Here is a 13,040-nt window from a genome sequence, read left to right on the forward strand (position 1 = left end):
GTGCAGGGGGCTTACGCTAAAGTGCTACTCCCTGTCCCAGGGCTTTTTAGACATGTGCTTTCCAGGAAGCCAAGAGCTTCAGGTGGCTACTGTGAAACCAAATGGGTAGGGAGAATAAATGTACTTGTGTTAATCGTTGGTCTAGTCACACTTCGAATGATCGATAGCTGAGATGGGTAGACTAATTTTGTCAAGTAGAAAGTTCTAGTCGGGGGTACTGGGTTTAGACCAGAGATAGGAAAACTTTAGTTCACAGCCTCAAACTAGCACATTCCCCCTTTATTTGCATATTGACCACAGCTATTTCATGCTACATCATTTACATGCTACCTATGGCTAACTTCACACTATGTCATTAGAGTGGAACCAAGACCATCCGTCCCACAACGCCTAAAATATTTGATTGCTGCTTCTTTATAACAAAAGTGCCAAACCCTGCTTTAGGCTACAAACTCTCTGTGGTGGGAGTCATATCTATGTCCATTAGCACTGTACCATGGCCACTACCTAAGTGTGCCTGATACATAGTAGGTGTCTCATAAATCAGTATGGAAGCAGGAGAAAGGTCCGTGATAGAATTGGGTATTTGTCCAGTAGTGGTGGCTGAAAGGGAACAAGGACTCTATTGTGTAGGTGTCCTGTGAGTGTCTAAGAGAGAAAAGAGGATGAAAGGAACCCAGGGCAAAGAGGACCAATGCAGTCAGGGTTCAGGGGCAACAGTGGTATCAGGTGTGGCAGTGAGCTTCCTGTCAGAGCTCCTACCCTGGGAGAGTGGCCTAAGCTAAAAGCTGGACCTCTGGCCTGGGTGCTCTTCCTGGGGCCACTGCACTCACCTCTGTACTGCAGCTTCTGGGCCCTGTTGTTAGGACAGTCCTTCCCCTGTAAACTGAAGTTGATGTTGGTGCGGATACAGCGATTGTTGAGTGGCTGGACAGGCCTGAAGTTGTCACTCATGCTCAGAAAGATCTGCGATGGCTGATTCTGGCTGAGGAGCCGTAGGGAGTGCATCTGTGAAGAGAAAGAGCAGTGGTGAGATCCAGCCGCTCTGTAGATGTGCTGGGGAAGAAAGGCCAAGTAGGTTGTTGCCTGGCCAGGCAGTATGGACTCTCTGGAAAAGATCAGAAGTCCTCACAGCCCCCTTTCCCAGCTAAGCTGAGCTGAAGGACCATATATAGATGCCTTCAGAGGCTTGGGGTGCATCTGACTCGCTAGCTCATGGGATTTGAACAAGTCATTGACTCTCACCCTTGAATGGGATGAGTTTCTGCAGCACAAGTTTCCAGTCCACAGTTTTGGCTTCCTCCGATACCTTGACTCTTCTCGGTTACTGTCCACAGTGGTTGGTCTGTTAAACTAAGCTAGATCGCTGCAATTTTTTTTTCTTGTGACTAAAAGACAAGACTAAGGATTTAGAGACAAGAGAGAGAGAGAGAGAGAGAGAGAGAGAGAGAGAGAGAGAGAGAGAGAATAAAATGTGCTAGAAGGAGGAGGAAGAGGAAGAGGGAAGAGAAGGAGGGGAGAAGGATGAGCAGGTACAGGATGAGGAGGGAAGGAGAGGAAAGGAGGAAGAAGAGGGGAGGAGGAGGAAGGGGATGGGAAGAAAAGAGAAGAGGGAGTAGGAGAGGGGGGAGGAGAGCCTCTGGCATTCTGTCTAGTGAATCCCTCATATCCGTTTCCGGTCTTGAACTCGCTGAGCTGCTCCAGTATCTCCTGAGTATGTCCCTTTCTGAGCTTGGGTGATCTGGAGGGAGTTACTGTTGTTTGTCATCCAACCAGTTCCGACAGGATCAGGGATTGGGAACCGCTGCTTGTTGTCAGCCTGTGAACATAGATCTTGCCAAGGAGGTGGGTTCTGCCTTGCTTGCTCAGCCTTCCGCTGAGGCTTTCTAGAGACTGGCGGTCAGGTGCTGGAGCTTGGACAGATAGATGTATGAAATCTACACTCCTCGCAAGGAAGAGGAGGAGGGTGGCAAACCTGGAGCGAGCCACGGAGCAGGGCTGGCACGGGCTGGTTCCTGTGCAGTTCTTAAACAACTCCCACGTTCAAAACATGTTTGTGAAATGCTGTGTGCCATATCGTCTCCCCTTGGAGAATGACATATACATTATTTCTTTAAAAAAGATCTGAGAAGTCCCAGCATAATGAATTCAACATAGGTTTTTCTTCTTGTCTGCAATGCTACAAGGATGAACCCAGGGTCTTGTCAATGTCAGGCAAACACTCTTACCACAGAGGTTTATTTTAGCTTGTATAGGTTTTAAAAAAATGTAGCTTAAAAAAATTGTGGCTTTTGAAATGGGCACCCATTCTGTAGCCTGGGCTTGCCTAGAACTTGTGGTGATCCTCCTGCCTCAACTTCATTCCAGGACTGAATCATTATGCTCATTTGCGTCTCCAGCTGTACACTGAACAGTCGTCTGTCCATAGAGTGTGATTTTTGGAACCAACTCTGCTATCTTATTTCCTTCGGGCAAATGGAGCGCTTTCATAAGTAGTTCATATCAGTCCATTTCATATGCTGACTCCGTAAACATAGGTGGTGTGGGTTTAATTGGGTATGTAAATCGGAGGCACTGGTAATCTGTAATACTTAGGAAGTGACCTCACTTAGAAGTAGGGCTCCTTCTAGTGCAACCAGCTAAGTTAATGTGAAGTCATGGAGGTTAGCGTTTTCCTTCGGTATGACTGGGGTCTTTTTTAAAGAGGGTGGATTTGGCCAGAGATGCAGTCATATAGAGAATACCAAATAACAATGACAGCAGAGTCCTGGGGGTGCTGCATTTCATGCCAAGGAACACCCAAGATTTCTGGCAAACCACAGAAGCCAGGGAACAGGCATGGAGCAGATTCTCACATTCCTCCAAAGGAACCAACTCTTCTGACTCCTTCCTTGGGGTTTCTGTGAGGCAATCGTGTTTCTGTTGTTGGTGTCACCCAGGTTGTTCTTGGTGGTTGCACAAATCCTAGTCGATCAACACGACAGACTCAGAGCCTACTCAGTCAGTCCTCGCGTTCTTTAAAACCAACAGCTAAAGAGCGGAAGGAGCTCACCTGCATCCTGGTTATGTACACAGGTTTATTCATTATTATCCAACTCGCTGTCTCATAGCAGGGCGGGATAGTCATTGACCCATCATAGGTGATGAAACTAGAGGTCTCTGGATACAGTTCCTCTATATTAAGTCCCTGTAGTAAGTAGGCGTCATCTGGAAAGGAACGTAATAAAACCAAAACTTAGTATCTTGCTGATACATCTTCATCGTACATAATGTTAAAATAAGCGTGTTTTCAGAAGAACATATCTGCTAATACCTTCAGTAGCAAACAGTTCCATTGTTGTTCTCCTCACATAGCTAGTGTTTTATTCTTTATTTCCTAATGTTTTAAACTACAGAGTTTTATTGTTCACAAATAGGCCTAGTGGCTGAAGGCTCCCCTCTAGGTCACAAGTTGCTCACTCTTGTGACTCAGACCCTTGGAATGGCCACTGACTAGTGGCACTGTGGTTTGGCGATCATAGTGACTGTCTGAAAAACAACCCTTGTAAAAGATGGCGACACTCACATTGCTCCGTCCCAGAAGTACATGCCACTCACTTAGGCATACAATTTGGTGGTCAAAGAAGTCACATGACTAGAGCTGATGTCGGGGATTTAAGGGAAAAAAATGAGACTTTTTTTTCTCAGTCCCTCATTCCATCTCACTGTGGCTTCTGTGCACCTGAGATTACAGGTCTGTCTCCAGAGGGGGTAAATGTCCCAGTGTGCTTGGGAGCAGCCACCATTATGGCCAGTCCAGGAGTCTGGAGAGTACACAGTAGGGCACCAAAGCCTGACTGGTAGAGAGATGAGACTGGCTTGCTCCCCTATCCCCGCTGGCTATGTCCAACTCCCACTGAGAAAGGATTCACCTCTACAGTGGCTGACATCATCACTCAAGTGAAGTATAAGACAAGATGTCCACCCCTAGCTAGAACCTCAAACTTTGCATAGTGAAACATCCACCAAGATGGGAAGAATAAAGACCAGAGACAAAGTCCAAAGCATAGAGGAAGCTGATGCCTGCAGGGAAGAAACAGGAAAACTGCAGTTTTACTGATATAAGCAAAGGCCATTCATTAATTTGCCACATATTTGCTAAGTACCTAATGCTCGGTCCGAGGTTGGGCTCTCAGGACACAGCAAAAGATAGGGGAGATGCAGTGCCTGCCCCACTCCAGTTGAAGACGCATATAGCACAGGGCACTGCACATATGCAGATGTCAGTGCAGGGTGACGACTGTACTGTCTGCTGCCGTGTAGACATCCACGCGGTTCATCTATTTTTATAGGCAAAGATGCTCCTCCACTTCCTCCTCTAAGAGTTGTTTAAACTTTCTCTGATAAGAAAGAAACACCTTTGCTGAGAGGTTTGAGTTTTCCCGTTTCCCTGACGGTCAAGTATGAGCAGACCAGCTGAGTTAGTAGTTTGAAATAATGTAAATAAATCTACCATTTACCTGTTCCATCTACAACCTTCCTGAAGTGGGCCTGGTCTAGTGTTGTTTGTATTCCTATGTTAATTTGGATCCTCCAAATTGTTTACAGAAGCGTCCACACCCCCAGTTGTAAGACACTCAGGGACTCCGCCCCCAGTTGGTTCTGATTGGTAAATAAAGTTGCCAACAGCCAATGGCTGGAAGGGCAGACAGGGGCGGGACTTTTAGGATTCCCAGGCTAGGGACTTGAGGGAGAAGGAGGAGGGAGAAGGAGAAAGAGATCCTTTGTGCTGAGAGGAGCGGTAGGAGCGGAGAGACGCCATGACTGAGAAGGTGCAGGACAGGGAGGCATAGCTGCTGTGTAAGGGCCAGGAGAGTGTGGCCCAAGAGGGCTGCCCAACTGGGCCCACGGCAGTGAAGGTAGGATACAAAATGTAGGAAGTGATAATTTGGGATTATCAGAGGGAGGTGGATAGCCATGTAGAGAATAGGAAGCGGCCCAACCATTGAGCTGATTAAGGCATACCACAATATAAAGGTGTGTGTGTGTGTGTGTGTGTGTGTGTGTGTGTGTGTGTGTGTGTGTGTGTTTGTGTGTGTGTGTCTTTCATTGAGGAACTCAGAATGGTGGGGGCGGTGGTAGTGTGGAACACACAGCTGGGATTTATTTAGTTATTTTAATACTATACCTTCCCTCTTCTACTGCACCACAAGAACTCCAGGTCTCCATTAATGCACCAGGAGAGATCAGCCAACTTGGGCTTAGAGACCAACTTGACTGACCCTAAGAGGAAGGCTTTCTACTTCACTCTTTTCCTCTTTCCTTTTCTCCTACCATCCTTCCTTCTTCCTCCCCGTTTCTCTCCCTTCTTAAAAATAGTGTAGTTTTGCCTATGTGTCTGTGTCTATGCAAATGTGAATGCAGATGCCCATGTTGGTCAGAAGATCCCTTGGAGTTAGAATTATAGACAGTCATGAGCCACCTGATTTGATTTCTTATGCCTGTATGCGTGTTTGTACTTGGGTCTCCAGAAGCAGCACCCTTAACTGCTCTCTTCCTCCCCTTCCCTTTTTTTGAGACGTGTCATTCAAGAAGCCTGGGTTGGTTTTGAACCACGAGTCATCTACTTCTCAAGTATTGGTTGTGATTTCAGGTGTATACTACCAGGTTTGGCAACTTGTAAACACTTTCCCATTTAAATAGACACAAACACTTTATACGGGAACACTAAGGACCCAGGACAAGCCAAAGAGGGAAGTAGCAACTGGACTCTGCCTGGAAGGGCGTGAGATATCAAGGGTTCTTATCACAGAGCCATGGTGTCCACAGCACACAACCCCATGCTGGTCCTTCTGAGTTTGATCAGTCAATACCATACTGAGATGGGTATTCGCCTCATCCTGTCTGCAACGGTTTCTAGGATCTGCTGAACCTGTGCTCCTAACACCAAGCTCGGAGCAGAGAAGCTGGGCATTAATTAGGGGAGTGCAGGTAGGAATCACAAACAGTGATGTGCAGGCTCAGACAGAGGCTGCCAGCTTTATCTGGAGTGGGGGAAGGGGACTCGGGCAGAGATGAATGGAGGAGCTGCCTTGAACTGCATCTTGAATGACAGGAAGTAATCAGTGTGTGACTAGCAGAGGGTGAGGTGTCAAGGGTACTGCAGATATAGAGGGACTGGAGACAGCTGAGGGAGTTTAGAAGGGCTCTGGTACTTAGGGACGGCTGCTTGAGTGTGGGCGGAATGGAGGTGGAGGGATATTGTGGTAAATGAGGCTAGCAGGGTCAAAGCAGGCCACATCCAGGAGGCCTTTCCCAGTGCTGTTGGGAGTTTGGGCTTCAGCCTGGAGGCAGTTTGAAGCCACTGAAGGCTTTCAAACCAGAGATGGCTTGATCAGATTTGGACTTAATGAGGCTTGCTCTGACGGTGGTTTGGCCTGAAGATTAACATATTGAATGAGAGAAGGAAGCACTCGGCACGTTTTTTATTAAAGGTCAATGTGATTTGTTTAACCAAGCTTGTACGAGGAGCATATTGGGTACTCTAGCGCAATGCTATTATTGTATTTTATTTTATTTGGGGCGGGGGGGGGAGAGGGAAGGATGGATACAGTAGACACGAGGGATATTCCAGGCAGAACTGGAGCCAGGATAAAGAACATTTATATTTTTCTGAAATTAGACCAGCCCGTATGCTACGGCCATATTTGAGGAAAGGGTTGGGGAAAACACAAGCTAGCAACAAGAGATAAGATGCTTTGTGTGTTTATCCTCCTCATGGGGTACTGGCATGTTTACAAAACACCATAGCATTCCTATTCCAGCCTCGATCTGCTCCGATCTGCTCGGGTCCTGGTGGAAAAGTCCTTTTGGTCACCCCTCTGTCAGTCACAATGGCAACACTCAGTGGCCAGCCCCCTGGGATCATCAGCAGCCACTGTGCCCTTTCTAACAATCTTTTAGGCCTGTGTGCTAACTCTTAATTTCCCTCTACAAAAATTGAAACCATCCAGCTTGAAGAATCTGGGCTTGGGGCCCGAGTTTGAATAATGGCTTTGCTGCTTATATCTATCTGTAAGACCTTGGACCCGTAGGTGATAAGAGTCTCTGTTCCCATGACTACAGCATACAGATGTGATGGAGAACACTTGGCTCACAGGCTATTAGAGGAACCAAGAGAACCATGCTTTATAAATACTGTCCAGCATAAGGCTCAGTCCAGGAAAGTACTCTGCCATGTTGGATGGCATTGATGTCACCTTTCTGACCCACAATGTCCTTGCCCAGCTTCCCTGGTAACCTCCCTACCATTCCTAGGACTCTGAGTGTCCCAGCTGAATCAGCTTTCCAGGAATTATTTAGCTGACCCTTCCCACTCAACTGGAGCCTCAGAGGGATGTGTTTGCTTCTTTTATTGTGGATCCCAGTCTGAGGTCCACCAGATCAAAGACTGTTCAGTAAACACAGGACTAAATGATCAAATACAATGCTTTCTGCTCAGCAGCTCTAGCTGGTGATGGTGCCAAGCAGAAACCAAGTAAGGAATACTCAACAATAGACAGGTAATGGGAAAGTGTCCCTCCAGGCTATAGCACCACTCACTTTAATGCACTGCTCCTACTATCTCTTGTACCTCACACCCAAGACATCAGCACAAGATTGTTGGCCTTGTTTCAAGCTTTATATGGTGGCATCATGCTTTTCTGTAATTAGGTTGCTGATATTGGCACGAACAGAACATATAACATTGTCTCAAAGACTGACATGAAAACAGTGCTCTTTCTTCTAGGCATTGAAATTTGAGAAGTATGGGCTTGCTTGGTGAATTTGATAAGTGTGGTGGCTTGAATGGGAATGGCCCCATAGGCTCATGGTCCTTAGTTCATGAACTTGTTCAGGAAGGATTAGGAGGTGTGGCCTTATTGGAGGAGGTGTGACACTGGGGGCAGGATTTGAGGTTCCAAAAGCTCACTCCATGTCTAGTTAGCTTTCTCTGCCTCGTACTTGTGTCTCAAGATGTGAGCTCTTAGCTGTTTCTCCACCACCATGCTTGCCTGCTGCCATGATGGTCATAAACTCTAACTCCCAGATAAACTTTCTTCTATCAGTTGCCTTGATCATGATATTTTTTTAAAAATTTTTTTTATATAAATACACTGTAGCTGTCTTCAGAAACACTGGAAGAGGGCATCAGATCTCATTACAGATGGTCGTGAGCCACCATGTAGTTGCTGGGATTTGAACTCAGGACCTCTGGAAGAGCAGTCAGTGCTCTTAACTACTGAGCCATCTTTCTAGCCGGATCACGGTGTCTTACCACTGCAATAGAAAAGTAACTAAGAACATAGGAGAGAAGTAATGTGACCCAAGAATAACTATGGATAAGTCAGAAATTTTCAGTCCCAGAATTCAGAAACGTCTCTCCAAAATTCTCTTATGAGAAAATGATTTATGAAAGGCAAATCCTCAGACTTCAAGATAGGAGTCATAATTCAAGTGTAAGTTATAATTATATATTTGACAGTGACTTACTGTTTACTCACATAACCCTTCCTTACCTGGAGCGATGGACAGCTGTGGATAATTACTAAGGCTATCTTCAGATAAGAACATCCCATAGATCCCAAGACATCTCTCAACATCAACGAGCTTGTATAGTCAAATTTATCCTTAGTAGGTCAAGGTTTGGCATGGACACATTGCATTGTTAACATGTCGGCTATAGATTTACAAGGACAGGAAGATCACCTTGGATAATCAATATATAGAATTCTACTCTTCTGAATGACTGTAGAAGTTGACCACTGTGCCTTTGGTTTTGTGGCCCACTAGGTTGAGTCTAGAATTCATCTTTTTTTTTTTTAAATCAAGCATTCCATTCATTTATATCTCAAATGATATCCCACTTCCCCATTAACCCTCCACCAACACCCCTATCCCATATCTTCCTTCCTCCCTCCCTTTATGAGGGTGCTCACCCAGTTCTTGGAGTTACAACCAAGAAGCCCCCAGCTTCTTGGGTGAAGTATTGTGGGAGGGGCTGACTGGGAGGGAGCAGAGAGCAGGATGTAAAGTGAATAATAAAAAAAGCCCCCAGCTAACTTCTGATTATATTTCATTGTGATGAAATGTCTCAGCCAACACAGTGGGGAATCAATTTTTTCAGTCTGAACTCCACTAGGTGCTTTAGCCAACTATGTGAGTCTGACTCACAAGGACCATTGCTGATCGTCAACATCTCCTGCTTCCTGCTTATATGGTACCTATGGAAGCAGACCACACCACTGAGAAAACAGCCTGATGCTCTCAAAAATCAATACTGGCTTTGATCAGTACAAAACTACCAGGCAATTTTAGTATATGGAATAACATTCCCCTTGTAATCTGAGGCAAGCTCAACTGAAACGGGGAACAAAAGGCAACTGCAATAGAATAAAGTAATAGCATGTTTTTGTTTTACACAGACAACAAATGAAGAAAAGGGCCTCTGAGAACTGTAGTCTTAGAGGTAAGTTCCGTCTCATCGGTTTCTCACTGCTGTGAGTATCTACTGAGATGGCAACATGAAAATAGGTGTGTGGCACTTCCCATTATGTGAAAACACTCCCAAGTCTGTTCCTCTGAAATGAGAGTACACATTCAATTGAGCATTGAGAAAGGCACCGGGAACAGTACGCTTAAGCTCTTCGGTGATCCTTCAACACACTTAGCACTGTGATCCCTGGGGAACTGTACGGAGAACTCTCCCTGAGAGCTGCGAAACAGAAGGCAGTTACGGGATAGTCTGCGCTTGCTTACACATCCATATTTTACTAGGAAATTCAGGAGGAGGTGTGGCTAACTTGAAATTACAAATAGGCTAATTAAAGCACTTTTTAAGGGGCTTGCTCTGTGTGACCAATGCCATATTTATAAGCTCTCCTCCAAATGCCTCCAGTAGTATGTCTTTATTGCCTTGGAGAAGGTCTGTTTACACAGTAAGCTGATCTCTTTATATTTGGATGTGGTGGGCCCCTGCATTTTTTGTTAGATCTAAGCTCCTCTATCCATAACTTGGGCATTGTCTTAGTTAATTTCCCTCATTGTGACTGCAAACCTGGGAGACACAACTTAAGGGAGAAAGGATTTCTTTTGACTCACAGTTTGAGGGACTACGGTGCATCATGGCAGAAAAGACATGGTGGTGGGAGTGGCTCATAGCTCTGACAGCAGGAGGGTAATGTAGGTGGGTTCATTGCCCCAACAGTCAAGAAACATAGGTTGAACAAGGGTTGGTCTATAAACCCTAATGACCTGATTTCTGCAGTGAGGTCTCACTCCCAAAGATTACACCACCTTCCAAAACAGTACTATGACAGGGGGACCGAGTGCACCGACACCCAGGCCTGTGGGAATGGTTGACATCTAAGACATAACAAATGAGGACAGGCAATTGAAAAAAGATAAAGTCACCAGACTAACACACTGCTCGGGGATTTGAGAAGAGAGTGTTCACTGTGACAATGCTCTGATAACTACTCCTTATTATCCATTCTAGAAGGATTCTTTGCAATCCATTAATCATTAGTTCCGCCTCTTGAAAATATTGTAGAAAAAGGTGCTGGTTCAATGAAATCAAGTAGTACTAAAATGATACAAATGTTACCTTTCATGTAATCGAGATGCCATGTCTACTAATTAATTAACAAGGAAAACAGAGGCTTATAAATACCATATCCATACAGTGCATTAAAAATTAAAATACTTCGAGCTAAATTACCAATATCTCCTCAAGAAAATCTTTTATGAAAAATCCATTTTTTAATGTCATGCTTTTAGTCTTGAACCCTCACTCTGTTGAAGCAGAATTTGACTTTAATAAAATGGATTTTCTTTAAAAGACTTTTAAAATTCAGCCTGCAATTACTTCAGATTGGTCTTTTCTATGGTTAGTCATGGCTAGTGAGAATATTTTACAAGTTCTACTCAGATGTATGAAATGGAAGCTTCTAGGGCTGGAGAGATGGCTCAGAAGTTAAGAGCACTTGCTGCTCTTCCAGAGGGTCTGGGCTCATCCCTAGCTCCCACATGATGGCTCAAGACCAGCTATAACTCCAGTTCCAAGGGATCTGAGTCCCACTTCTGAACCTCTGGGGGAATGGCACTCATATGTTGTACAGACACACTTGAAGGCAAAATGCCCATGCTCACAGAATAATAATTTAAAAAAATGAAATTTAAGTCCCCGTGGAAAACAGTAACATCTTGTGAAGTCCTTGTGTGTGCTACTTAGATAGACCCATGATGTATGCGCTTCTCTGCAAGCAAGCAGGACACTGCCTGCATGGCCTATAAAACTGTTATCGGCATAACAAGGATTTGCCCCCAACCTGAAGGAGCTGAATTCAACTGGCATAAGACAGTGTAGGAACACAAGTATATTGCATGCTGAGTTCTCATCAGTCACTGTCCAGGCAATTGACTTATTACCTTACTTAATCCTCACCCAGCCCTTTGAACATTAGCTTACTGATGAGGTGATGAGGCCATTGTACCTCAGAGTTGTACCCCAGACTTCCTCTGACCTCAAAAAGCAAAGACCGTATTAGAGCTAGAATAGGAGCCTAGCGTGATGGTTAGCCTTGTCAATTTAATGGGATTTAAAATCATCATGGAAATGTACATTTGACTATGCCAACAGAGGTGGGTTCTAGAATGGGTTTATTGAGGTGGAAGCACCGTTACTCCGTGGACTGGGGTTCTAGAGAAATAGAAGAAAGGGAACAGAGCTCAAGCATTCACCTTACTCAGCTCTTCTGACTGGATAGTGCGACAAGCTGCTTCCAGCTCCTGCAGCCATGACTTCTCTCTCCCCCACCATGGAACCGTGAGCCAAAATTAAATCTCTATACTTAGGTTGCCTTTGACAGGCATTTTATCACCACAATGAGAAAAGGAACAATACACCAGGTCTGCTCCTTTTTATCTCTTTACAAGAACCCACGATAACGGTGACCTTTACCAAATGGCTTCCAAAATTCCCCCATACTTTGGCAAGAGTACCTTTACTTCTAAATATATAATATAAATTTACATTAAATATAATGTAATATATAATATAATATGTATTATAATATATGCTCTATATGTATATATATGTACATGTGTATATATATAAATATATATATATGTATATATATATGTATTATATCTTGAAAGAGTGATGTTTTCCACATTTCCCTTTTCTCAGTTATTCCTTCCATTGTCAATACTGTACTCAGCTAGGCGGACTATCTCTTCCTTCCATCTTTTGCCAGCTGGATTCTGTGCTTGTCCCTTCCTCCCTGTACCTCCTCAGCTGGCTGGTGAGCTGGCCACAGAGGAGACTTTTCCATAATAGGGCCATGGAGAGATATATTTAGAAGTGGTTTTCAATTCCAAGTCATGAAGACTTGAGCCGCCCTTTCAGAAGTGAGGACTTGTCCCACCTCTCTTCTGTATTTATTCTTCCTCCAATGACTTCACCCAAGTTTAAATACCATCTGGATGTCGATGTTGTCTACAGTTGCAGCTCTGGTTCTCTCTCCTGAAATCCAGACTCATATACCCAACTGCCTACACCACACCTCCTCTTGAATGCCTAATAGAAATCCCAAGCACGACATGTTCAAGATCTGTGATCCTTTCTCCACCCACAAACACGCTTCATCTGAGTCTTCCCCATCTCAGGGGATGAAAATATCTTCCTTCCAGTGGCTTGAACTAAAAATTTCCTGGGAATCCTTGGCTCTATTTTTCTCTTGCACATTAAAAGGAGATTTAGTGAGAAGTCTCCTGCTGCTGATTTAAAATTTATCCAATCACCTATCCCCACCTTTTCCCCATCGACCTGGTCACAATCAGTACTGTTGCCCCATTATTTGATGGTCACAACCACCTTCTGCTTTTACCCTTGCCACACTGTAGTCTATTTAAAAGGTTTTCAGACTTTTTAATTTTATTTTACATGTATGAATGTTTTGTCTGCATGCATGTGTGGATGGATATCCACATGGATTCCTGGCGCCTACAAAAACAGTCAA

At 44.6% G+C, this 13,040-nt stretch overlaps 1 protein-coding gene across 1 annotated transcript in view; it reads right to left on the minus strand.

The window, feature by feature from the left end:
• Ca10 (carbonic anhydrase 10) overlaps nt 1-13,040 on the minus strand; it is a 489,824-nt gene that overhangs the window by 1,355 nt on the left and 475,429 nt on the right. The window contains exons 7-8 of the mRNA XM_032911624.1: nt 3,053-3,207; nt 834-1,008 (exon numbers count right to left, since the gene is read on the minus strand). Coding sequence (XP_032767515.1) covers nt 834-1,008; nt 3,053-3,207 — 330 coding nt within the window. The remainder of the gene's footprint in view (nt 1-833; nt 1,009-3,052; nt 3,208-13,040) is intronic.

This window comes from Rattus rattus, chromosome 9, assembly GCF_011064425.1.
Source record: "Rattus rattus isolate New Zealand chromosome 9, Rrattus_CSIRO_v1, whole genome shotgun sequence".
NCBI classification, from domain to species: domain Eukaryota; kingdom Metazoa; phylum Chordata; class Mammalia; order Rodentia; family Muridae; genus Rattus; species Rattus rattus.